Below are 24,823 nucleotides of genomic sequence, written 5' to 3' on the forward strand. Positions count from 1 at the left end.
TAGGAGGAGGGGGGGGGGAAAGAGGTGAAAATGAAAAGAGGTTTTAATTGTTAATGCTGTAAAGTTACCCATGTATATATCCTGTAAATAAAAAGGCATTTTAAAAAAAAAAAAAAAAACATCAGGTGAACCCGGCCTATCAAAGCAGGGGGGCAGCGAGCCCAGGGGAGGAACCCCCAGCAGTGGGGGGATGGGGCCCCCTGCAAATGGGAATGACTGTAACGGGACAGGGCAAGATGGAGTGGAAAGGGACAAAGGACTTGTCCATGCTGCTGGGGAGAAGTCGCAGAGAAGCGGGGAGAAGCGCTGGAGCAGAAAGGATGAAGGAACGCCGCGAGGGACACGGCGAGGCGAACCACTGCTCCCCTGTTCTCCCCGCAGCAAGGGCCAGGAGCCAGGTAACACCGCTGTCAAGTGATGAGGGGGCCTGAGTAGAAACACAAACAGGAGGAGCAAGTGGGGGCGCAGCTGGCCTGGTCACAGGGGAAAGAACAGACCCCGAAATCAAGGGAAGGGCTGGTCGTACACAAACCAAACTTAAAGGCTACACAGCCGTCTCTGCTGCTTTTTGTGAGGTGAGAAAGACCTCTGAGGGGGGGCCCACCAGCGCAGATAACAGCCGACGCCCTCCAACTGGGAAAGGGTCAAAGAACACGAACAATTTTCAAAAGAAACTGAAACCCTTTCTAGTCATATGAAAAGATGATCACGACAGATCAGAGAAATGGAGATTAAGACAACTCTGAGGTACTGGCTCACGCCTCTCAGACCGGCTAAGATGACAGGAAAAGACAAGGATGAATGGGGGAGAGGATGTGGGACACTGAGACATGGTTGGTGGAACTGTGAACAGATTCAACCATTGTGGAGAGCAGTTTGGAAGTGTGCCCAAAGGGCCATTGAACCGTGCATATCCTCTGACCCAGCAGTGTTTATATCCCAAAGAGATCTTACAGGAAGGAAAGGGACCCACATGTGCCAAAATGCCTGAGGCATCCTCTGTGATGGAGAAAAACTGGAAACTGAGGGAAGCCCATCACTGGGAGGACACTTGAATAAGTTATAGTGTAGAATGCGATGGAATATTATTGTTCTGTAAGAAATGAGCAGCAGGAGGATTTCAGAGAGGCCTGGAGAGACTGACAGAAACTGATGCTGAGTGAAGTGAGCAGAACCAGGAGATCATTGTATGTGGCAACAAGACGACTATATGATTATCAATTCTGATGGACGGGGCTCTTTCCAACAGTGAGATGATTCAGACCAGTTCCAATGATCTTGTGATGAAGAAAAGAGCCCTCTGCACCCAGAGAGACTGGGAACTGAGAGTGGATCACAACGTAGCATTTTCACTCTTCATTTTTGTTAGCTTGTGTTTTATTTTCTTTCTCATTTTTATCCTTTTTGATTTTTCTTGTGCAGCAAGATAATTGTATAAATACGGCTGCCTATTTTGGATTTAATATCTGTATTTCACCACACTTAACATGTATTGGATTACTTGCCATCTAGGGGAGAAAGTGGGGGACGGGGGGGAATTGGAACAGAAGGTTTTGCAAGGGTTAATGTTGAAAAATTATCCATGCATATGCTTTGAAAATAAAAAAGCTTTAATTTAAAAAAAAATTTACTACAGTGGCAATATCTTGATTACATCATGTTAAACAGGAGATCCCCCTCTCTGAGATTCACAATCACAAGTGGATGCAGAATCCTGGCTGTTCAGGGTGACGTGCACACGGCCAGCCCACTGAGCTGATCTGTCATCCCATCTAACTTGAACTGAACAAAAACCAGGTTGGGACAGACTGGGCTGCCTTTGGGAAACAGCACCAGCTCTTAAAGATCCCTGGCTCCTCCTCCCCAGTCCTCTCACTGTTCTCAGGACGGGGTTCGCCCCAAGCACAAGGCAGCATTCTGCCAAGGAGGACACCAGGAAGCTGGGTCGTGGAGTTGTGGGAGCTTCTGGGAGGGGCTGGGCCAGTCAGGCAGAGAGAAGAACCGCCAAGAGAGGAACAGCTTGAGGGCTACCCACACACACCATCCCAGAAAAAGCTCCAGAAATCCAAGAGACAAAGTCTCCTCCTGAACAGAACTCTCCACCCATCTGGATAACCTCCCGGATCTCGCTTTCCAGGATTTGGCAGGAAAATGCCAAGCTGGATGCTCCTTTCCGCCTGAATCCATTTCAACCCTTCAGCGTTAAGGAGATTTCCTGAAAACCACATGGAGGCAAGTGCTGTTTTTCATCCCACCTTCTGTAACCTTCTCTTATTGGAGGGTCTGTCTGCACCTGCTCAGCCGGTCTTTCCGCTCTTCTCCAAGGTCCAGAAGCAAGGAACCATTTTCAGTCTTTGTGTTTCGGCAATTAACTCAAACTTTTAAACACCCTCTAGACACAATGGTTCTCTTCTATAGACACAACAATGTAGATTCCTTAACTTGGCCTTAACTTCAACCAAATTATTCTTTTTCCCCTCCCACATCTTCCCCCCCTTTATTGGAACACTCTTCCAAAAGATCTTTAGTTGTAGCAACAGTAACTCTTGCAACAAGGTCCCGGCTCCTACCTCTCACAACCGACTTACACAGTTTGCCGTCGCTCATTTTCAGAATCTCACCCCTTGTAAAATGGATTCTTCTGAATTAAGTATGGGTTCTGGATTTGTTCCTCTTCTGTGAAATCTTGCTACATCTATGCCAATGTTCTAAGGCAGGGGTCCTTAAACTACAGCGGGCCAGATTCAGCAGCTGAGGACGTTTATCCCCCTCACCCAGGTCTATGAAGTATCTTTATTTAAAGGCCCACGAAACAAAGTTTTTGTTTTTACTATAGTCTGGCCCTCCAACAATCTGAGGGACAGTGAACTGGCCCCCTATTTTAAAAGTTTGAGGACCCCTGCTCTAAGGAATCAAAATCTTTCTGAAGTAGCAGGGCTACTTCTCAGCTGCTAACAATTAAAGCTCCCATTAAAGAATGGGAGGCTGCCCATCCAGCATCTCCAAATCTACCGTCTTTTCCTCAACCAGAAGCTTAAATCCAAATAAAACTAGTTTGATAAGTTTTTAATATGCACTTTCTTGACCTCAGGTTAACTCTAGGATAGGCTCTAGGATAACAACAACAAAAAAGTCCCCGTCCTCAAAGCACAAATATAACATGTAGAAAATTAGCTCACAAACATAAAGCCAGATCCCATGAAGGGGGTATGTTATTTAAATTTGCACTCTTTGAAATTACATGTCAAATATGGTAGTTATTCCAGCCCAATAGAAATAGGCAATGAAAATTTTTGAAAATAAGTTTTGAAAAGTTAAGAAAAGTGTATTTTCAACTTAAGTTTATCACAAAATAACAGTATTTCTAGAAAACAAAATTTTAAAAATTTAAAATATTGAATCTCATACCTAAAGTTTTAAATGACGATAAAAACATCATTATTGTTATTTAAAGTAATTCAGCAGCAAATTAAAACATTTCTCAGGTAGTACCTCAAACTTAACAGATTGCCTAATATGACAGAAAAAGAAAATGACAAATGCTGGGGGGGATGTGGGCAAACTGTTGGTAGAATTGTGAATGGAGAGCAATTTGGAACTACGCTCAAAGACTATCAAACTGTGTGTACCCAAAAAAAACCTATTTGTACAAAAATATTGGTCACAGCTCTTTTTGTGATGACTAAGAATTGGAAATTGAGGGAATGCCCATTAATTGGAGAACAGCTGAATAAAATGCAGCATATTATTTTGATGGAATATCATGGTGCTGTAAGAAATGATGAGCAATTTTTCAACAGCGAGGTGATTCAAGCCAGTTCCAGTGGTCCCATGATGGAGAGAGCCATCTGTACCCAGAGAGGACTTTGGTGTTTTCATTTGCTTACCTTTTGTTTTCTTTCCTTTTTTCCCTTTTTGATCTGATTTTTCTTGCGTAGCATGATAATTGGGAAATATGTATAAAAGAATTGCACATGTTTAACCTATATTGATTATTTCCCATCTAGGGGAGGGGGTGGGAGAAAAACTGTGGAAAAAAATGTGCAAGGGTGAATGTTGAAAATTCTCTCTACATGTGTTTTGAAAATAAAAAAGCTTTATAAAAATATTTTTAAATTAAAAAAAAAAAAAGATGAGCAAGATGGTTTCAGAAAAACCAGGAAAGACGTACATGAATTGAAACAAAGTGAAACGAATAGAGCCAAGAGAACACTGTACACAGCATCGAACGCTGGATGTGACGCGTGAACAACTTAGCTCTTCTCAGCAACACAAATACAATTTGGTTATACCAAATACCTTATCTGGGGGTGGGGGGGCGGAGGGGAGAGGAGGGTAAGAGGGAGAGGAGAAATTGGAAGTCAAAACTTTAAAATGGTGGAACTGTTTTTACGCCTAATTGGGGAAAAATTAAAGTATTATTGACATCTATATTTAGCAGCTTAGCCTGAACTGCCTTTCTCTAAATCTTCACTTCCGCTAGGAGAGATGGAGGGCTTTTTCTTTACTGACTGTGCTTCCACTCTCTGCCACTGAACTGAGCGTGGTTGGGTTTCGCCCCAATCCGTAATGCTCCCAATGTGACCTTGTGATGACACACAGTGACCTCATCTGACTGAAAGGGAGGAGGCCCCGGTAGTTGGGAGCCTGAGGCCGAGGAGCAGCCCCCAAGTCCAGTCCCTCTCCTGTCACAAACAACGGCAGCAGTGTTACAGAGACTCTGCTCTTCTCGGCCACGCGACGGTCGAAGGCAAGCCCAAAGATCCGGAGTCTGCAGGCAGGTTTGGGGGGCTTTGTTTTGTCTTTCTTACGGCTTTTCCTTTGCATTCAGAGTCTTCCTTCACAACCTAACTAATGTGGGAACCTGTTTAATATGACCTGCTTAATACGGTATAACCTATATCAGACTGTTTGCCATCTTAAGGAGGAGGTGAGAAGGGAGGAATAGAGGAAAAAACAAATCAAAATCTTGTCAAAGTATGTGTACATTTAACTAGGAAAAACAGTGTCCCTGTAAGGGTCATTTAAACGGGCCCGCACAGCGCAAAGCGGGGTTTGAGTGGCCCGGAAGTAATTTTCTGTGGCTAGGGCCTGCCCCTTGGGCAGGTCTCTTGTCATACTGAGATAGCTTCGTAAGGGGAGACGGCTCCCTCTCTGCTTGGCTGTGTGTGTGACCTCACAGACCCTTCTGAAGCCCACCACGGCAGGAAGTCGCTCTCTTTATCCTAGGGTAGCTGAGCTAGGTGCATGGATAGCCAAGAGAGGTAAGGAGCTTGATAGTGAACCCATGGGTCTCCCGCAGACCAGGTGTTCACTCAGGAGTTAACAGGTCAGGGCACGATGTGAGCAAGGATAATAAAGGCTTTAAGTCGGCACGTGGCTGTTCTTGAGAGTGCTATCGGTTATTAAACTATGTTTCAAGAAATTGTGGCCAGAGGCCTCTGAAGGCCTCAGAGGAGGTGAGCCGGGTAGGTGACACTGCCAAGGTCAGTGCCAGAGGTTCTCTGACGCCCTGGGAATTAGGAGACACGGGCCATGTGAAGGTTACAGAGTGGCGCTAGGGCATTTGCAAAGGAAGTGGCTGCTCAGGGTTAAGGAATAAATGCTTTTTTACATGCCCCCAAGTGGGGGGGAAACAAAAATACAGGAAGGAAACGTGGGGGCGGGGGGGATGGCACAGCGGACAGAATTCGGAGGACCGGAGCTCAGAGCTGACCTTGGACACTGAACGCTTTCTAGCTGTGCAGCCCTGGGCAAGTCACTTCGCCCCGACCACCCCCACAGAAAGGAGCGCAAGCATTGGAAGGGGCCCTTTCTCTGGCTCTGGCTTTTCAGCAGACCTTCCCTGTGGTGCTTCCAGCCCTGTGGGTCAGAGCCAGGCTCCCCCCTACCAGCCGGGCTCCTGCCAACAGGCCTCCAAACTGAGCTCTCCCCAGGCCCCACCCTTCCAGCAGACCCTTCTAAGAACGTAGCCTATCAGCCCCTCCTCCCTACGGTTGCTTTCGTGTCTGTCTGGGGGTCCTGGTATCACCACTCCCTGCCCGGCCCACCAGGGAACTGGCAGGCTCCCGCTAAACCCAGAGCAATGGGGGTGAGCTTCCTAACACTGATGGAAACAGAGCCTGGTGCCCTGAGGCCAAATGCCAGCTGGGCTGCACTTCTGGAAAAGACTGAGCGAGAACCAGGGGGAGGGGGCCGGGCCCGGCCTGCCACGGGCGGCTCCCTTTGCCCTCACCCTCAGTGCCCAAGTCGGCTTCAAGGAAAAGCTTCCAAAGATGCCAGGAGCTTGGCGGGAGCGGCCTCCCATGCCCCTTCCTGGGGCAAAGGCTAAGTGGGAGGCAAGCAGGTGTCTCCCAGAGCTTCATCTGGTTTGCCAGGAGGTCCCAGCCACAAACCCTCAGAAGGGGCCGTCCCTTCCTTCCCTCCAGGACTCTGACCTGCAGCCGCCTGAAGGAGTGGGGGACAAGAGGAAGCATGAGCCCCTGAGTCTGCAAGCAGAACCGCGCAGTCCGGCACCCTACACCCACAGGGGGGGCCTCCTTACCTGGATCAGGGAGCGGCACCAGGCCAGCGGGAGGTGGAACACTCTCAGGGCTGTCGTCTTCAAGGACTGGGGCTCTCGGCTCACAACTTCTTCCAACATGACTCCCCCCCTCGCAGCTGGTGGAAAGTGGGGCGGGAGCCTGTGAGCCACAAGCAAATCAGGGACTCCCCGGGAGCCGCGATGGGGCGCTGCTGCTCTGGACCCACAGGCGGCCCTGCCCACCATGGCCCGTCCCGTCCCAAGCCCCCTCAGCTGGGGGAAGAGGGGCCTGGCCCCGGGCACCAGCCTTGCAGTGGAGGCCAAGGGGTGCCCACTGCCCTCCAGGAGGTCTGATGGCCTCCAGGTTCTTCTCCCTGCTGAGCCTCCACTGGCCTCCCTCCAGTTCCCGTCCTTGTCCTTTCTCACACCGGCCTCGTGGCTGCAGGGCAAGGTCTCCTTCAAGGCTCTCTGCCTGGCTGCAGGCAAGACCCCAAGGGCCCAGGCCAGACCCAGCGGAGGTGGCCCCTGAGGACCCCAGCCCTGTACTGGGTCAGACCCAGCGGAGGCTCCACAGGCCAAGCGCCCCCTGTGATGGCCCCCCAAAGCATCTCCACCGCACCTGCGGGGTGAGTGATGACTGGTCCCAGTGGGCACCTCTATGGCACCTACTGCATGATGGTCCCAGTGGGCACCTCTATGGCACCTACTGCATGATGGTCCCCAGGTGGCACCTCTATGGCACCTGCGGTGGGATGGTCCCCAGTGGGCACCTCTATGGCACCTGCTGTGGGATGATCCCCAGTGGGCACCTCTATGGCACCTGCTGTGTGAGTGATGGCTGTTCTCAGTGGGTACCTCTATGGCACCTGCTGTGGGATGGTCCCCAGTGGGCACCTCTATGGCACCTGCTGTGGGATGGTCCCCAGTGGGCACCTCTATGGCACCTGCTGTGGGATGGTCCCCAGTGGGCACCTCTATGGCACCTGCTGTGGGATGGTCCCCAGTGGGCACCTCTATGGCACCTGCTGTGGGATGGTCCCCAGTGGGCACCTCTATGGCACCTGCTGTGGGATGGTCCCCAGTGGGCACCTCTATGGCACCTGCTGTGTGAGTGATGGCGGTTCTCAGTGGGCACCTCTATGGCACCTGCTGTGGGATGGTCCCCAGTGGGCACCTCTATGGCACCTGCTGTGGGATGGTCCCCAGTGGGCACCTCTATGGCACCTGCTGTGGGATGGTCCCCAGTGGGCACCTCTATGGCACCTGCTGTGTGAGTGATGGCTGTTCTCAGTGGGCACCTCTATAGCACCTGCTGTGGGATGGTCCCCAGTGGGCATCTCTATGGCACCTGCTGTGTGAGTGATGGCTGTTCTCAGTGGGCACCTCTATGGCACCTGCTGTGGGATGGTCCCCAGTGGGCACCTCTATGGCACCTGCTGTGTGAGTGATGGCTGTTCTCAGTGGGCACCTCTATGGCACCTGCTGTGGGATGGTCCTCAGTGGGCACCTCTATATCACCTGCTGTGTGAGTGATGGCTGTTCTCAGTGGGCACCTCTTGGCACCCTGTTTTGGGATGGTTTGGGTTCCAGGGGTTTGGAGCTTATTTATGGGCACCCTTGCTTGGAGAGGTGTTTGTGGGCACCTCTTTCACCTGCTGGGTGGCCTCAGTGGGCACCTCTATGGCACCTGCTGTGGGATGGTCCCCAGTGGGCATCTCTATGGCACCTGCTGTGGGATGGTCCCCAGTGGGCATCTCTATGGCACCTGCTGTGTGCCAGGCAAGCTGGAGAGGAAGGGGCCGTCAGGAACCCATTTCACAGAGGAAGAACTGAGGCCGGCAAAGGCTGGGCACTGCGCCCACGGAACGGCCCAGCCTCCCTCCAGGGGCCACTGAGACCCTCCCCTCAGCCTCTCCTCCTCTTCCAGGGCCCTCCCGGAGCGCAGGGACTCGGCCCCACCCTGGGCCCCCAGGGAACGAGCGCAGCCAGCAGCCCGCCCGCGCCAGCAGCCCGCGCCCCGCCCCCACGCTTCTCCAAGGTTCTCCCTCCCGGGCGTGGCCTCCACGTGCATTTGTGAGCTCCTGCTGCACGCGAGGAGGGGGGGGGATGGGAGGGGGAGAGGGCTGCGTCCTCCCCTTGCTCCTATTTGACAGATGGGGTCGGGCCTGGCCTGACAGAACACGGGCCTGCGCGCGCTCCCCCCCCCCACGCTGCGCCCCCGCGCCCCCTGCGATACCTGGAGCCTGCGCCTCGGGCAGACCTCCCCCCGAGAAGGAAGGGCCCCCCCTCCCCGGGGGCAGGCAGGGGGGGAAACCCGGAAGGGGCGCTTCCCGCCGGAGCTTCGGTCCTTCCCCCCCGGGCCCCCCCCCCTCCCCCGCCCCCCCTGGGCCCCCCGTGCCGAAAACCCCCCCCCCCTGGCCCCCCTTTTTCCCCTTCCCCTCCCCCCCCCCCTTCCCCCCCTTCCCCTCTTCCCTTCCCCTTCCCCCCCCCCCGCCCCCCGGGGCGGGGCCCTTGGGCGGCCCAGGGTTGGGGGGAAAAATGGGGTTTCCCCCTCCCCCTGGGGAAATTTCCCCGGGCCCCGGGGGGCAAAGACCCTCGGGGGGGCCGCCCGGGGGCCCCCCCGGCTTGGGGCCCCCCCCTCCCCGGGCCCCCCCCGGCGGGGGCCCGGGGCCCGGGGGACCCGGGGGGGGGCGGGTGGGCCCCGGGGGAGGCAAAGGGGAGCTTTGGGGCCCGGCCCGGGGCCCAGCCCGGGCCCCCCGTGGCCGGGCCCCCCCCCCCCGGCCGCCCCGCGTTCCTTTGCCCCCCCGGTCCTCCGCCCCCCGCCCCCTTTCCTAGCCCCCGGCCCCTTTGGCCCCCGGGCCCACCCCCCTTTCCCAGGGGCCCCTTTTTTTTGGGCCCGGGTTTTTTCCCCCTTTTCCCCAGGGGTTTTGGCCTTTCCCCCCACCTTTTTCCCCCCCCCCCTTCCTTACCCCCATTTCCCCCCCCCCGGGCCCCCTCCCCCCTCCCCCCCGGGCCCCCTTTTCCCCCCCCCCCCCTCCCCTGGCCCCCTCCCCCCCCCCCCCCCATTCCCGAACCCCCCCCCCCCTCCGCCCCCCGGCCCCCCCCTTCCCCCCCCCCGGCCCCCCCCCCCTCGGCCCCCCTTTCCCCCTTCCCCCCCCGGGTCCCCCCGCTTCCCCCCGGCCGGGCTGGCCCCCCCTTTTTACCCCGGGGGCCCCCCCCCTCCCCCGGGGGCTTCCCCCCCCGGGTGGTTGGGGGGCCCCAGGGGGTTAAAGGGGGGCCCTATTCCCCCCCGGGGCCCAAGGGGGGGAAAGGGTTGGGGCCCCAAAGCAAAAATCCCCCCCTCCAAAGGGGGGGCAACCCCGGGGGGCCCCTCCCGCTCCCCAGGCCCCCGGGGCCGGGCTCCTCCGGGCCCCCCCCCGGGAGCCCGGGCTTCCCGGTCCCCCCCCCTGGGGTTTCCGGGGCCCAGGACCGACCTCCCGGCCCTTGGGGGGGCCCCCGGGGCCCCCCTTTCCCGGGCCCCGGGCCCCGGGCCCAACCCCCCCCGTTTGCCCCGGGCGCCCAGCCCCCCCCGGGGGTCCTTCCCCCCCCTCGGGCCCGGCCTTGGCCCCCCCAATTTCCCCCTTTTCCCCGCCCCCCGGCACGGCTCTCCGGGCCCCCTTTCCCCCCCCTCCCCGCCCCTTTGCGGGCCCCCCTGGGCCCCGGCCCGGGGCCCTTTTCGGGCCCCTGGGGGGGGCCCCCCCGGGGGCTGGGCCGGGGGCCCCCCCCCCTCCCCCCTCCCGGGGGCCCTTTGGGGGGGTCCGCCCTCCGGGCGCCCCGGGGGCCCCCGCCCGGGTCCCGGCCTTCCCGGGTGGTTCTGGGCCGCCCCTTTCGGGCCCTTTGGGCCCCCTGCCCGGCCCTTTAGGGGGGGCCCCTTCTCCCGGGCCCGGCCTCCCCCGGCCCCGCCCCCTCCCGGTCTGGGTTTGGCCTCCCCCGGGCCCTGGCCCTTGGGCCCTTTCGGGCCCCTAAGGGTTGGCCCCCCTTTTTCCTTTGGGGCCCCGGGGGACCCTCCCAAGCTCCCCCCCCGGCGGGCCCCCTCAGGGTTCCCAGCGGGTTTCCCCCGGTTTTGGGGCCTTCCCTTTTTGGGCTAATCCCCCCCGGGTCCCCCATGGGGCCGGGGGAGAAAGGCCCCGCCCCCCACCCCTCAAAACCCTTTTTTCCCCTGATTTTTTTTGGGGAAAAGGGCGGGGCGCAATTTACAAGAAAAACCCCCGGGACCGGCCCCTTTCCCGGGGCCCTTCCCAGAAAAAGGTTTGGAAACCCTTTTCCCCCCAAACAAAACTGGGGGGGGCCCCGGGGGGGCCCTTCCTTTCCCCCGGCGGGCGGCCCGGGAAAGGTTAGGGGTTTTGGCCTTTTTTATTTGGGGGGGTAAGGGCCTCCGTTTTTGTGTTTTTCCCTTTTTCCCCAAAAAGGGCCAGGGGGTTTTGTTAAGGGAATCTCAGCTGTCCTTCCCATGAGATTTGTTCTGCCGCCCACCTGGATCAATGGGCCGGCTTTGGGAATTGCTGCAACTGGCATCTGGAGGGAGAGGAGGGAAACCCCGGACCCAGAGCTTGGGATCCTCCCTCCCGACACTGACCTAGTCTCAGAAATCAATTGGAACCTGAAACTCGGCCCCAGACTCGGGGCCCTGAAAGGATCTGGGAGACAGCATTCTAGCGGGCAACACAGTGCGGGACACTTGGCCTCACCCTCCTATTCCTCCTCCCGGCAGGAAATCGGTCTCCCCAGGCAGGAGATGCTCCTGAAGTCTCTTTCAGAGCCCGGTCAGCACGTCCATGCTCCACGTGGGCGACAGCTGTCCCAGCCAGGGCCCCTGCCCCGTTTGTTTCAGTGGGGTTCTCTGGAGCGCCCTTTGGCCTTTATCCTTTATGGGGTCCTCAGGCACGCTTGGTTTCCTGCCATTGGGGCCAGACCGTGAATGATCCTCCTGGTTCTGCTCTCCGTGTTCTGCTGTAATGCCAGAGAAACTGAGGCAGGAGAGAGATTAGAGAGTTTTCAGTAGTTTATTAATTGGAGAATATAATTGACTGGACAGGACTCTCGTCTCAAATTATCCAGTCAGATAAAGATATACTGGGACCAAGGAAACCACGTTGGTCCCAGGGCTGTCATCTCAAAGAATCTAGCAGCGAATAGGAGCTGCCCCATTCCTTAAATACCCCCAGAAACAAAGAACTAGAGGATGGGGGGGCTTCTGTCAGGTTGGGGGGGGGAGACCATAACTCCTAAAAGCCCAGAGACAGGATGTCTGAATACCCAGAGATAAAGATGTCAGGGAGGTATCTTGGAATATTTTAGAGGGATATTGTAAATTCTTGAGGACGGGAGGGTCAGGAGTTCTGCTCTCTTGTTTATCTTGCTAGCAATTTATAACCTTAGAGTAACCGGTTCCCAATCTTAATGGGCCAGAGGGGGTTTTTACGACTAAGGGGATTTGACAGAACAGTTAAGGAAACTGAGACAAAGGAAACTAGTTCAGGGAAACCAAGTCAGAACAGTTAAAGAGAACTGTGGCATAACACTGCTTCAGGCTCCCTGGAATCCTTTCTCCAAGCTCCCTGGTTCTCCAGCACGGTTTAGCCCTCATCATTTGTTGGGCATCTCCCGAGTTCCCCCTTTTTGCCCCTCCCACATAAACAAGAGCCCTATGGGCTCCTCCCAAACGTTCAGATGGGGGGGGGCTCAGCATCCTGGGGGGGAGGGTCTAGAAAAGCGACTGGCTAGGCGGGGGTCGGCGCTTGAATGTCTCCCAGCTTGGAGGAAGCCCCCAGCCCTGAGAAAGAATGTCCTGAGCGGGGAGAATAAAAAGCGCTTCCTGAGAGTGGGGGGTGACAGGGCGTCAACTTGTCAATTAGGGGTCAGAAGCAACGAGACCCACTGAGGAAAGCAGCCGGCCAGTTCCACCCTCCCTACCAGAAACCCAGGAGCACCCTCCCAAGGGGCAGAGAAGGCTTCAGGCAACCAGAAGCCATGGAGAACGCCTCTAGTGTAGCCTCTTCCTGGGGAGGTCTTGAGGGAAGGGGCATGGAAAATGGGGGGGGGGTACTAATTATTGTCACCCAACCTCATCAGTAATCGCCTGGCTGACTGACTGATAGCAAGCAACAGTTTCGGGGAAGCATATTGTGGAGGGCTTAGGAGTTACAGTGTCAAGAAAGGGAGAAGTTCCCGTAGAGTTTCCAACAGCCAGCCTGGGGTGCAAGGGAGGGCTGGGGGGAGGTTCAGGGCCCCTGCAACAATAGATCGTAGATGGGGACAGTGAGGGAAGGGGCCTCAGATGGGGGCAGTGGAGGGAAGGGGCCTCAGAGTTCCTCTAGCCTGCCCCCTCCCCCTCCCCAGTGGCCCACAATCCCCTAAGGATCCAACGGGTTCTAAACCCTGCTTCTCTCTGTCTCTCTGCCCTCCCTCCTTGCCCTTCTCCCTTCTGTTTCCCTCTGTCTCGAGGTCCTCTGTCCTCCCTGTCTCTCCATCCCTCCTTTCCCTGTCCCGTACCCAGCTCCCTGTCTGACTCCCTCTCTAAAAACCAAAGCGAGCCAAACCGTCACCCCTTCATCACCAGTTACCGCGGGCTCAGGTTTGACTTTGTTTCGTAATGATTGCACACTCTGTCACCAGCACGCCCAGGGACTGCCTTTTCTTTTTACCCACAAGACACCAGCCTCAGAGGAACATTGACTCCCCGTGGGGGGGGGAGGGGGTGGCCTGAAAGCTGCAGAAACGCTGTGTCTGCCCTGAAGCTTCCCATCGTCCTTGCAGAATTGCGCAGCCAGTAGGCCATGCTGATGAAACACCCTGCAGTCTGCAGTATCCTTCGGACTTGTCACTTTTCTTCACTTGGATTTTCTTTATTATAATTAGTTGCAATCTGCCATAATTAATTTTTATTTCATTATTAAAAATTTTTGTTATAAAATATAAAATCTTGTGAAGTTTTCTACAAATTCAGTGAACCAATATCCCACATTGGCAGATTCTCTTAATTCATGATACTTCTGAGCACGATGGACTGGTTCTATTTCTCTCTTAAAGCTACAGACCTCTCCTGCCAACCTCCTAAATTTTCTTAGCTGAGGGGAAAACCGTCTCAACCTCCCCTTTTGTTGGCTCTGACACTGGAAAGTTAGATTCAGAGGGGAGTCCAGCTGGGTTGCTGCCTTTAATCTGAGCTCTTGGTCTGCACTAGCTATTGTAGACGGCTTTAAGGTTTGCAAAGTGCTTTACAACTATTGTCTCATTCAATGCTCACAAGTACCTTGAAATGGAACCGCTGAGGAAACTGAGTCAGACAGAAGGAAGGGCCTTGCCAGATTTGAAGTTCAGATTTCTTGCCTCCTAGTTCCGGTACCCTATCTATTGAACCAGGCTACACTTCTGTCTAAGTCCACTATTCAGAACTATGTTTCCTATGTGCAGCATTTTATGGGATTATGATTTTTAATCCATCTTCTAAACCATTTTATCTTTATGGAAGAATGCTGTCCATTTACATTTAACATTAAAATGTTTGAAGGGAACTTTGACTGTATCTGGGATTTTTTCAATAGAGCAAAAGGCCTTCTGTCAATGCATATTAATAGTTAATTAAAAGGCCTTCTTTCAATGCACATTAATATGTAATTAATAGGCCCTCTGTCAATGTATATTAATAATTAATTGAACCACCCTGCAGTTTCTAATATAGGAAAGTTTTCTAAGGACGACTAGAGATTTGGTGATTTCCATCAGCCAGTATGCATCCAAGGCAACACTTGAACCCAGCTATTTCTGCTCTAGAAGCCAGCTTCCTGTTCACTACACCCACCTGCTCCTCTTTGTCATCATTTGCTTTGTTGGAAGGGAAGCTACAAATAACTTGATCTCTACTCGGTTTTCCATTGATGTCACTTCCCTGCTGTCTGGCTTTTGGGGATCCACAACTTACACCAAAGCTTGCATGGCCAGAGGGACTCCAAGGACGCCTCCACTGTCCATCTCTAGCTAGGAAAAGGTACCCCCAGGCCAATGCCATGGGGTTTGCTCTCAGTGCCCTGCCTTCTTTCTTAGCTGATCCTTTCCTTGGAAGATGATCATCTGCCCAAGAGCCGTGTGGCTTCAGAAAGGGCTGAGAAATGGCTGCCACGATGTCCACTGCCCAACAACTGACTCCAGGAGAAAACCCAGGAGCAGACAGAGGTCTGGAGACAGAATTCATGACCAAGGCCATGGGGCAGGAGGGCTAGTGGAAGGTCAGGTAAAGCCCGGTTGCCTGGAGTAGTCAGCGGGTGTTGGGGGCCAGTTCCAGGATGGCCCGCTCAGCTGGGCTCTGGTGACCAAAGGCTGCTCTTGTTCCCTCCCATCAAAAGAAAGCAGGGCTGTGAGCTAGCTACCATGCTTTTTAGCTCGATGTTTTCAACGATGTTGTCAGAGGGTTCAAGGAGAATAAAAATGGCATTGAGGCTGGTTACCAAAGGACTAGAAAAGGTTACAAGCACAGACCACGTGCAGGGGGGGAAGTGCATTTGATGCAGACCGGAGGCTGCCATGCAGCAGAATAGGAATCGGTTCTCTGCAGCTCACACTGGCCCGACAATGACCACGGTGGAAAGCTCTCCTCTGGGCAGCACTGCGGGCATCCATACATGGAAACGTCCATGATAGCAAGTGGAGAAAAGGGCATGTTGTAAATGAGTTCCCTTATGTGGCGGTCGCGTTTCTAGGGATGGAGACGTTGATAACGATGCCCGTTGCCAGAGCTGGCTGGTGTCGGGCAAGCTCCGAAGGAAAGCGTGGCAGGGACAGGGATCCGACTGCCCCCCAAGGGGAAGGTCTGCAAGCCGTTGTGGTTTGCCTGTGAGACCTGGCCAGTCTACCAGAGCTATGATGGGAAACTGAACGGCTTCTATTTGGATGTCTGCAGCAGACTCTACCATCAGCTGGAGAAGCTGGTCCTTCCTCAAGCCGAACTGCCAAGGGTCCCGGCTCTGTTAAAGAGAATGCAGCGCTGAGGGGCCGGCATTGGGCTCTGACGTGCGCTAGCCTAAAAGGCCATCTTATGGAGAACTCACCCAGGGCAAGCACTGGCATGGAGGCCGGAAGCAGCAACATGAGGATCCTCCCAAGGTCTCTCAGAAGCCATGGTTTTATGTGAGGGACGCTGGCCCGGGACACAGCATGGCGTGCCCTCGTCAGCAGAATTGAAGGAGCTCGAGAGGGACACGAGACGGGCAAGGTTAGGGGTGTCTTGGCTCCAGCTAGAGCCTTCCCAGCTCGGCTGCTCTGATCAGCCACAGGCAGCTGGGCCTTGGCCCAATACAGTGAGGCCACTTTGGTCCTCTGAGGATGGACAGCCACCAACCAACCGACTCTCCTCCCTGCTCCTCCTTTTCTTCCTTTCTTTTTCTGGTATTAAGCGTTAATGAGGGTGAAGTGACGACTCAGGGTCATAGAACTATTGAGCCAGGTGCCTGAGGCCGTATTGGACCTCCAGTGCTCCCAACTCCAGGGCTGGTGCTCCACCCAGCTGCCCCACATCCTCTGCCTTGTAGCAATATTAAGAAAGTACTTTAAAAGATCGCCTTGGCTGTGGTCTGACCATCAATCCCACCCCGTGAAAGGCTAGGACTCCCTGACTGATCCTTGGGAAAACAGCCTCCTTTCTCCAGGCCCTGAGGATGGTGGGGTGAGGGTCAAGCGGAAGAAGCCTCTTGGATAACTTCAGTTAATGGATTATTTGAGTTACTTTAGTTCATTTCACCTTTGGTCAGCTGGCAAGGAGAAACCTTGGAGGGAGTGACCAAAGAGCCAACCAACGGCTTAAAGAAAAAGACACTCCAAGGGGGAACTCTTGTCCTGCTACTTGGAGCTCTACCTAAACCCTGGGCCCTTGCTCAGTTTGGACTGAAGAGCATTCCTCCTTAGAAATCCTTGCAATTGAGACTTCAAAATAGAAGGAAACGGGTGCCTGGATGCATGGAAAGGACTCGGCAGGATGGGTGTTTCACTCTAGCAGTAGACCTAATTAAAATCATGGGAAGCAACAGAAGTTGCTTCTGGCAACCTTCTGCCTACAATTCAGAGTCCAGTAGAATACCCCACGTTTTTGTTTGTATCATACTGTCTTTTCATTTATTGATTTTATTTTCTCCTCTTCCCTTTCCCTCCCCCAATTGTCACCAAACCCCCAGATCCCAGAGAAATGCAGGGCAGGTGTGAATACTAAAGCCAGATACTCATTCTTCAATCCCATCACTCAGCACGCAGAAGTTTGTCTTGTTGCAATTGTATTTTTGGACAAAAGACTTTATCAGGAATGGTTTTAAGCAGGTGAGGAATTTTTCCCTAAATTCATTTTAAATATGCAGATATGTTTTTATGTTTTTAATGAGTACACAATATTCATTTTTCTTTCTTTTTTTAATTATTAAAGCTTTTTATTTTCAAAACATATATACAGATAAGTTTTCAACATTGACCCTTGCATAGTCTTGTATTTCAGATTTTCCCCTCCTTCCCCCCCACCCCCCTCCCCCAGATGGCAGGGAGACCAATACATGTTAAATATGTTAAAGTATATGTTAAATATAATATAAGTATATATGTCTATACAGTTATTTTGCTCTACAAGAAGAATATGATTTTGAAATAATGTACAATTAACCTGTGAAGGAAATCAAAAATGCAGGTGGACAAAAACGGAGGGATTGGAAATGCTATATAGTGGTTCACATCCATCTTCCAGGGTTCTTTTGTTGGGTGTAGCTGGTTCTATTCATTATTGAACAAATAGAACTGATTTGGTTCATCTCATTGTTGAAGATGGCCACGTCCATCAGAATTGATCATCATATAATATTGTTATTGAAGTGTATAATAATCTCCTGTTTTGCACATATAAGCTCCTTTCCCTTCTTTAAAATCTCTTTGGGATATAAGCCCAGTAGAAACACTGCTGGGTCAAGGGGTATGCACAGTTTGATCATTTGATCATTGGAGCATAGTGTCAAACTGCTCTCCAAAATGGTTGGATCCGTTCTCAGTTCTACCAACAATGTACCAGTGTCCCAGGTTCCCCATATCCCCTCTAACATTCATCATTATCTTTCCCTGTCATTCTAGCCAATCTGACAGGTGTCTCAGAGTTGTCTTAATTTGCATTTCTCTGATCAATAGTGATTTACAGCACTTTTTCATATGACTAGAAATGGTTTTAATTTCTTCATCTGAAAATTGTCTGTTGATATCCTTTGACATTTATCAATTGGAGAATGGCTTGAATTCTTATAAATTGGAGTCAATTCTCTCTATATTTTAGAAATGAAACCTTTATCAGAACCCTTAAATGTAAAAATGTTTTCCCAGCTTACTGCTTCCCTTCTAATCTTGTCTGCATTAGTTTTGTTTATACAAAAACCTGTTAGCTTAATATAATCAACATTCTCTACTTGGGGTTCAATTATGAGTTCCAGTTCTTCTTTGGCCACAAATTCCTCCCTTCTCCACAGATCTGAGAGGTAGACTACCTTTTGTTTTTTTAGTTTGCTTATATCACTCTTTATATCTAAATCATGAACCCATTTTGACCTTATTTTTGTATACGATGTTAGGTGTGGGTCAATGCCTAGTTTCTGCCATACTAGGTTCCAATTTTCCCAAAAGTTTTTGTCGAATAGTGAGTTCTTATCCCAAAAGCTTGGTCTTTGGGTTTGTAAAACACTAGATTGCTATAGTCATTGCCTATTTTGTCCTGTGATCCTAACCTATTCCACTGATCAACTATTCTATTTCTTAGCCGGTACCAAATGATTTTGATGATTGCTGCTTTATGATATAGTTTTAGGTCTGGCACAGGTAGGCCATGTCTTCTATGGCATTTTTTTTCATTAATTCCCTTGAAATTCTTGACCTTTTGTTCTTCCAGATGAATTTTATCATTTTTTTTTATCTATAAAATAATTTCTTGGGAGTTTGGTATGGCATTAAATAAGTAGATTAATTTAGATAATATTGTCATTTTTATTATATTTGCTCAGCCTACCCATGAGTACTTGATATTTTTCCACCTGATTAGGTCTGACTTTATTTATGTGGAAAATGTTTTGTAGTTGTGTTCTTATAGTTCCTGACTTTCCCTTGGCAGATAGATTCCCAAATATTTTATACTATCAACAGTTTAAAAATATTCATTTTTCAATGTGTTATTGATGTGAGTTATTATTCTCTTTCCCTGCCAGGAAAGCTGTTATCAGGTAATTCCCAGACTATCTAGCAAGGAACTCTTTAGCAAGTGGCATTGTCCATGCCCCAAATTCTGGGTACCTTCATACAATCTTTGGAGATCTTGATTAGCCCTTCTTCAGTCAGGTACCTGCCATCAGGCTCCGGATTCCTCCCTCTGAGTTCCTCCTTCACTCCTCTGGTCTCATTGAGAGAAACCCCCAAGGGTAAATTTCCCCCCTAAAAGATTTGCTTATGATGAACATTTTGCTAAGTTCTCTTCAGAACTAAGCCCACAAGGAGGTTCTCTCTTGCTCTTCCCCCTAGTACCCTTCTTCTAATGGGGCCATTCTCCTGACTCTAGCTATTCTGGTCAGTCTAACCTGTCAGTCAATGGCTTCCTCTCACCCCATGGAGTATTTCCTTTCTCCTGACTAATTCTGTCTTTTCCCTTGGTAATTGTATGCTCTCCCACTCTATTTCATATTTGCCACTCCCGCTGTCTAGTGTATGTAGCCCCTTCCCCTAAAGAAATACCTTTCATGAGAGTGGACAAAGTGAACTTGCACTTGTTTATTGCGAACGAGGTGTTGCTGTCCCAGCCTCCTCATTACTGAGCACTGGATGCTCCTTAGCTAAGGTCTCCAGGCCCACTCTGCTCTGGAGGGGAGGGTTGTTTTTAGTGATCACGGTCATCCATCGCTCCCCAAATAGATGGGATTAGATCAGGATTGTTTGGACGGTGCCGTGTGGTTGATCAAGAGCTCTTGCCAGGAGAAGGAGAAACGCCGGCTCTGCCATTGGCTTTTTGGGACAGATTACTGCCTCTCCTGCCCTGGGACTGCCTGGATGCGTGGCTGGACGAGGGGCACAGTCTTTACGAGTGGATATTGAGGGCTTTGCCCGGGCACTTCTAGGAGCTGGCAGAGTATCTAGAGGGGTGAACCGGAGCCCTTGAGCTGGCTTTGGCTACATTGCATTTTGAGGGCACTAGGTTCACTTCTTCCCGCTTGCTCCTCTCTGTCTCTGTCTCCCTTGCTAGGGAGAGGCAATGGCAAGGAGAGCATCCTGGGCCCTCTCCAACCACTTGGCCTGTAAAGCAGAAGTAGAGGCTGGCTTTGTCTTTTTAGGTGAAGAGGATGGACTCGACCTGAGCCATGGAGATCCAGGAGTAGAGTCCATGCTGTGGAATGTAGCTTGGAAGCCCCCACAAGGGGGAGCTGAGACCAGAGACACGAACACTTGGGGACCCAAGCCAGACCACAAACCCAGCAAGGGATGGGGAGAATACACCTTTTGATGTTAATTGGTGAAATGGAGTGGAGGAGCTCATCCCTTGTATGAGGCTGCAGTGGAACAGGGCTCCAGCTCACTGATTGGGAAAAGAAGCACCCTCACCACTTGGGGCACCTCTAGACCCCTGAGGGTGAATGTCACTGACCAAGCAAGACCTGGAAGCCCCCTGCCTCAGACTTATCTGAGTCTGTAGTTTCTCTGCAGGAATCTTCATGACTGTCCCCAAAGTCCCTTTTATGAGAGTTGGTTTAGGGAAATCCAGTTAATCTCATCCATAAATCCACTTCAGGGGTACCAGAGACTGCAGCTAGGCTGCCACATGCTCCTCCATTAAGGAGCTGAGGGGCTCCCACTCTTCCCTTGGGAGACACTTGGCTGCCTGAAGTGTAGGTCACTCCCTCAGTCAAGCAACATTTATTAGATGCCTGTTATGTGCCAGGTGTTCCACTAAGCCCCCAGATCAAGTGAAATAGTCTAGATCAGCAGCACCCCCAGGGACCATGAACCTTCCCCCCAGTGCTCCACGCTTGGTACACCATTGGCCTATAGGACAAAAACCATCTCCTTCCCTGGCCTATGAAGGACCACCACCATGGGCTGCTGCCTACTTGTCACCATTTATTCCCTCTGTTTTAGCCAAACTGGATATTTCATCTCCTGCCTTAATGCATCCCCACAAGCCTTCCCTCTTGTATATGAATTGCACTCTGTCCTCAGAGTGCTCAGAAATCTTCCTTCTTCAAGGCTCAATTCAGGATTCTCCTTTGTGCAGCCACCCCGATCTTCTTGACCATCACCATTCTCTTTGTCATTTCTTTTTCTGTTTCTTTCCTTCTTTTCCTCCTTCCTTCCTCTTTTTTCTTTCTTCTCTTCCTTTCTCTCTCTTTCTCCTTCTCACTGTATCCTCCTTTCTTCCTTCCTGTTTCTCTCTTTTCTTGATTGGGTCTCCTTAGAAGCTATTCACAAGCCTGATCCCACTGCAGATCAACACAGGTCTAATCCTAACCCTAATCCTAAGCCTAAATTTGTGCACTACAGATCAACACAGATCTGCAGTTCTCAAAACCTAAATAATTTGTATAAGATGATAAAAACATGTATATATACTATAAACACACAATATAATATGCAATATACTCTACAACCTGTGGGGTTTAATTCTCTTCCTCCCCAGTACCAGCTCTGTCTCTGGGGGGAGAAGGGATTAGGTTCATGGCCTAGCTCTGTTTCTAGAAAGCGTCCAGTCCCAGGCACCTGGCTTCTTGGGTTTCCTACCGAGTTGGTTTGTTACAACATCGGCCCTGGGATTCTGGTTCCAAGGTCATCACGGCCCCACTTCCAGACCCAGTGGGCCTGGCACCTGAAACTGAGGACAAATAATACAGAACAGAGATCAGCACTCCCAGGCCCATTTCTTGGAGTGGGGCAAAAGAGAGAGAGGGAGAGAGCAAGAGGAGGAAGTCCTTCCCCTGTTATTAATGTAGGCAAGCTATATTCTATATTCTTTAGTCCATAGACACAGTGAGAGAGAGGACCTATCCCATTACGGCCAGTGGAAAGATGCAGCCTCCCAATGTGCTGCCCTAGCCATGCAGAGCAGCCCTGTTAGGTGATGTAGATACTCCCAGGACCAACCTCTGGATTACATGTGTGTACATACATACATACATACATAGGTGATACACATATAGATACCTATATGCGTGTAAACATACACATGTATATAAAACATCCTTCTTGCCCACATGTATATAAAACATCCTTTTTGCCCAGGGTGTCGTCTCTTGTAAGAATTTTTTAGAAAATCAACGAAAAAAAGCCATTCAGCAAGATTAGTGGGTCCCATTAAGCGTCTGACAACGTAGTCAGTATCACATAGCCATGGCCCTCCACGTCTGAAAAGCAGGGTTGGAGGGCCACAGAGGAAGCTGTGTCCCAGTGAGTGAAGGTACCAGAGCCCCATGCCATGCATGGGAGTCCTTTAGGTGTCTCCCCGCCGTGGAGGAGTCAGAGAGTCTGATTCGGGGGGGGGGGGATGCGATGATGGATAATGGAAATACCTTAAGAGATTCGGGAATGTGTATAGACATTTCACAACTGGCACTTACTGTCTAACTTTATGGTGAATAGGAGGCTTTTGCTTGGCTGAGGAAGTATTTGAAAGAGTATAAATCCCTTGGGGAATGTCTGTCCCCTCTCTCTTGCCAGAACACTCCTATTGTTCTGACTCCTTTCTCAATGGCATCTGGCATAAGGGATGACAGCCTTGTGCCCTCTACCTCTGAGTGTAACATGTGGCCTCGTGAGGATGGTGGTCTGTTTTCCTCAGATTTGTTCATTTGTTTTAGATGAAGAGATTGAAGAAGAAATCAGGAATGTTGAAAACCAAGATAAAGACTCTCTAGGTATCTCAGTGTCTCAGTACAAGGGAGTCAAATCTATTTGGGTTTTGCTGCTACCTCAGAACTGATATCTGGAGGATTGAAGAGAGAACTACCCAGCTTAGCTTTAGATTTTTCTTTCTTTCTTAATATTTTGTTTTTCCCCAATTATTTGTAAAGGCAAGTTTTAATGTTCGTTTAAAAATGTGAGTTCCAAATTTTCTCCCTCCCTTCTCTTCTCTCCTCTTCAGAGAGGATCAGCAGTTCGGGACAGGTTACACATGTGCAATCATGCACAACCCATTGCCATTAGTCATTGGAAAACAGACAAAAAAGGGGAGGGGAAATCAAATGAGAAATAGGATGCTTCTGTCTGCATTCAGACTCCACCAGTTTTTTCTCTGGAGGAGGATAGCATTTTTCATCCCGGGTCCTTTGGGATTGTCTTATATTGTGGGATTGCTGAGCTAAGTCATTAAACATCGCACAATGTTGCTGTTACTGTGCACGATGTTCTCCTGGTTCTGCTCCCTTCTCTTTGCATCAGTTCGTGAAAATCATACCAGGTTTTTCTGACACCATCCCAGCAGCATATTTTTAAAAGTGATTTTTTATTGGTGGTCTCTCTTTGGTATGTCACCCTAGTACCCTATGTGCCCCTCCCTCTCCCCCTCTCCCGGGGCTAACCCCCATGAGAGGACACCTTAAACCCAGCGGACCTCTTCTCTGCACAGTCGCGGGTCCCCGCGCTCCTTGTAACAGGAGCCTTCGCTGCTCTGCCCGGGCTGCCGAGACCTTCGCTGCCGCCGCCCCCCCTCCCCTCCCCCTCCTGGTTCCTGGCGAGGACTCCACGCATCTGCTTCACCGCAAGGGACGGCCCAACCTTCCCCGGCAGACGCGCGCCGACCCTGCTCCCACTCCCGAAGCTTTGTCCGGGGGATAAAGGCCCCTTTGTATCAGGGGCTGGGGCGGGGCTCGGGTCTGTCCGGCTCTGGAGGCCACCCCAAGGTTCGGTGCGCCCCGAAACGCTGCCCGAGCGCTGTTCTCTCTCAGGGTCATCGGGCGAAGAGACTGGACAAGGGGATCCCTCTCCCGGAAGGACCCGTCATCGCTTCCATCCGCAGGCGACTCCGGAGCCCGGAGGGCCAGGGGACGGAAGGCGTAGCATACAGCAGGCACTTAATAAATGCCCGCGGGCCCCCGGGCGGCTAGGAGCTCTTCAGCGCTCCAGAAAAGGTCTGAGCCAGAACAAAGTGGGGGAGCCTCCCTGACTGCCCCCACTATGGGCGATCCCCCTTCGCTGGGGGCCAACAGCTCTCAAGGAGCTGCCCATGAGGTCTCCACCCGACTGACCGAGGCAGAGCGGGCGGCCCCCTGGCCCCGCCCCCTCCGAGCCCCGCCCCCTCTGAGCCCCGCTCCTCAGGCGGGCTCCCTCCTCCCAGGAAGCCCGCCGGAAGGCGGGGCGCGCTCTCTTCCCTCCTCCCCTCCCCTTCCCTGTTTTTTTCTCATGAAGAAGATGAATTTAAGGTTTGGGTTGAAAGACAGGTGTTTGCCTAGTTCATGGGGCAGTTAGGTGGTTACTATACTATCCTAGGCCGAGTGTGCCTTCCCGGGGCACTGGGCTTGCTCCCCTCTCCCCTCTCCTTTCTCCCCTCTCCCTCCGCCTCTCAGGGACTCGCGCACCTGCCTACCAGCCCGTGGGCGGGGCTCGCTCCCCTCCTCCCTCTTCCTCCCTCCCTCCTCCCTCTTCCTACCTCCCTCCTCCCTTCAGAGCGGTGCGCTCCTGCGCACCAGCCCGGGGTCGGGGTTCATTCCTTTCTCCCCTCCCCCCTCCGGGCCGAGTGCGCCTGCCCACCAGTCCGGGAACGAGGCTCGTTCCCTTCTGCCCTGCCCCCTCCGGGCCGTGTGCGCCTGCCCAGCGTCAGGGGGCAGGATCGCTCCCCTCTCCCCTCCTCCCTCCTCCCTCCAGGGCGGTGCGCACCTGCCCACCAGCCCGGGGGCGGGGCTCATTCCCTTCTCCCCTCCCCCCTCCGGGCCGTGTGCGCCGGCCTACCAGCCCGGGGACGGGGGCTCACTCCCTATTCCCCTCCCCCCTCCTCCCCTGGAGCCGAGTGCGCCGGCCCACCGGCCCGGGGGCGGGGCTCGCTCCCTTTCCCCCCCTTCTTCCACCCCCCATCCCTTCTTCCCTTCCTCTACTCCCTCCCCTCCCCTCTCCTCCCCCCCCCGCCCCGCCCTTCCCGGCTGGGCTCGCGGCCCCGGAAGGAGGCAGGCGCGGCAGCGGCAGCGGCGGCGGCGGCGGCGGCGGCGGCGGCGGGACGCTACGCAGCGAGGCGAGACGTGGGCCCCGCCGTGGGCCGTGGGCCGTGGGCCGTGGCCGGCGCTGGAGGCGGGG

The 24,823-nt window shown here is 52.8% G+C and overlaps 1 protein-coding gene across 4 annotated transcripts in view; it reads right to left on the bottom strand.

The window, feature by feature from the left end:
* MIGA1 (mitoguardin 1) overlaps positions 1-8,775 on the bottom strand; it is a 34,590-nt gene extending 25,815 nt beyond the window's left edge. Inside the window, exons 1-2 of one of the 4 annotated variants that reach the window (XM_031968849.1) lie at positions 8,760-8,775; positions 6,545-6,660 (exon numbers count right to left, since the gene is read on the bottom strand). In XM_031968849.1, the coding sequence (XP_031824709.1) occupies positions 6,545-6,643 (99 nt within the window). In that variant the 5' untranslated portion in view covers positions 6,644-6,660; positions 8,760-8,775. Of the gene's footprint in view, positions 1-6,544; positions 7,486-8,759 lie in introns of those variants that run through there. The other 3 variants (XM_031968847.1, XM_031968848.1, XM_031968846.1) reach the window with 3 other exon arrangements.
* Between the last annotated feature and the right edge of the window lie 16,048 nt (positions 8,776-24,823).

This window comes from Sarcophilus harrisii, chromosome 4 (assembly GCF_902635505.1).
Source record: "Sarcophilus harrisii chromosome 4, mSarHar1.11, whole genome shotgun sequence".
Lineage (NCBI taxonomy): Eukaryota > Metazoa > Chordata > Mammalia > Dasyuromorphia > Dasyuridae > Sarcophilus > Sarcophilus harrisii.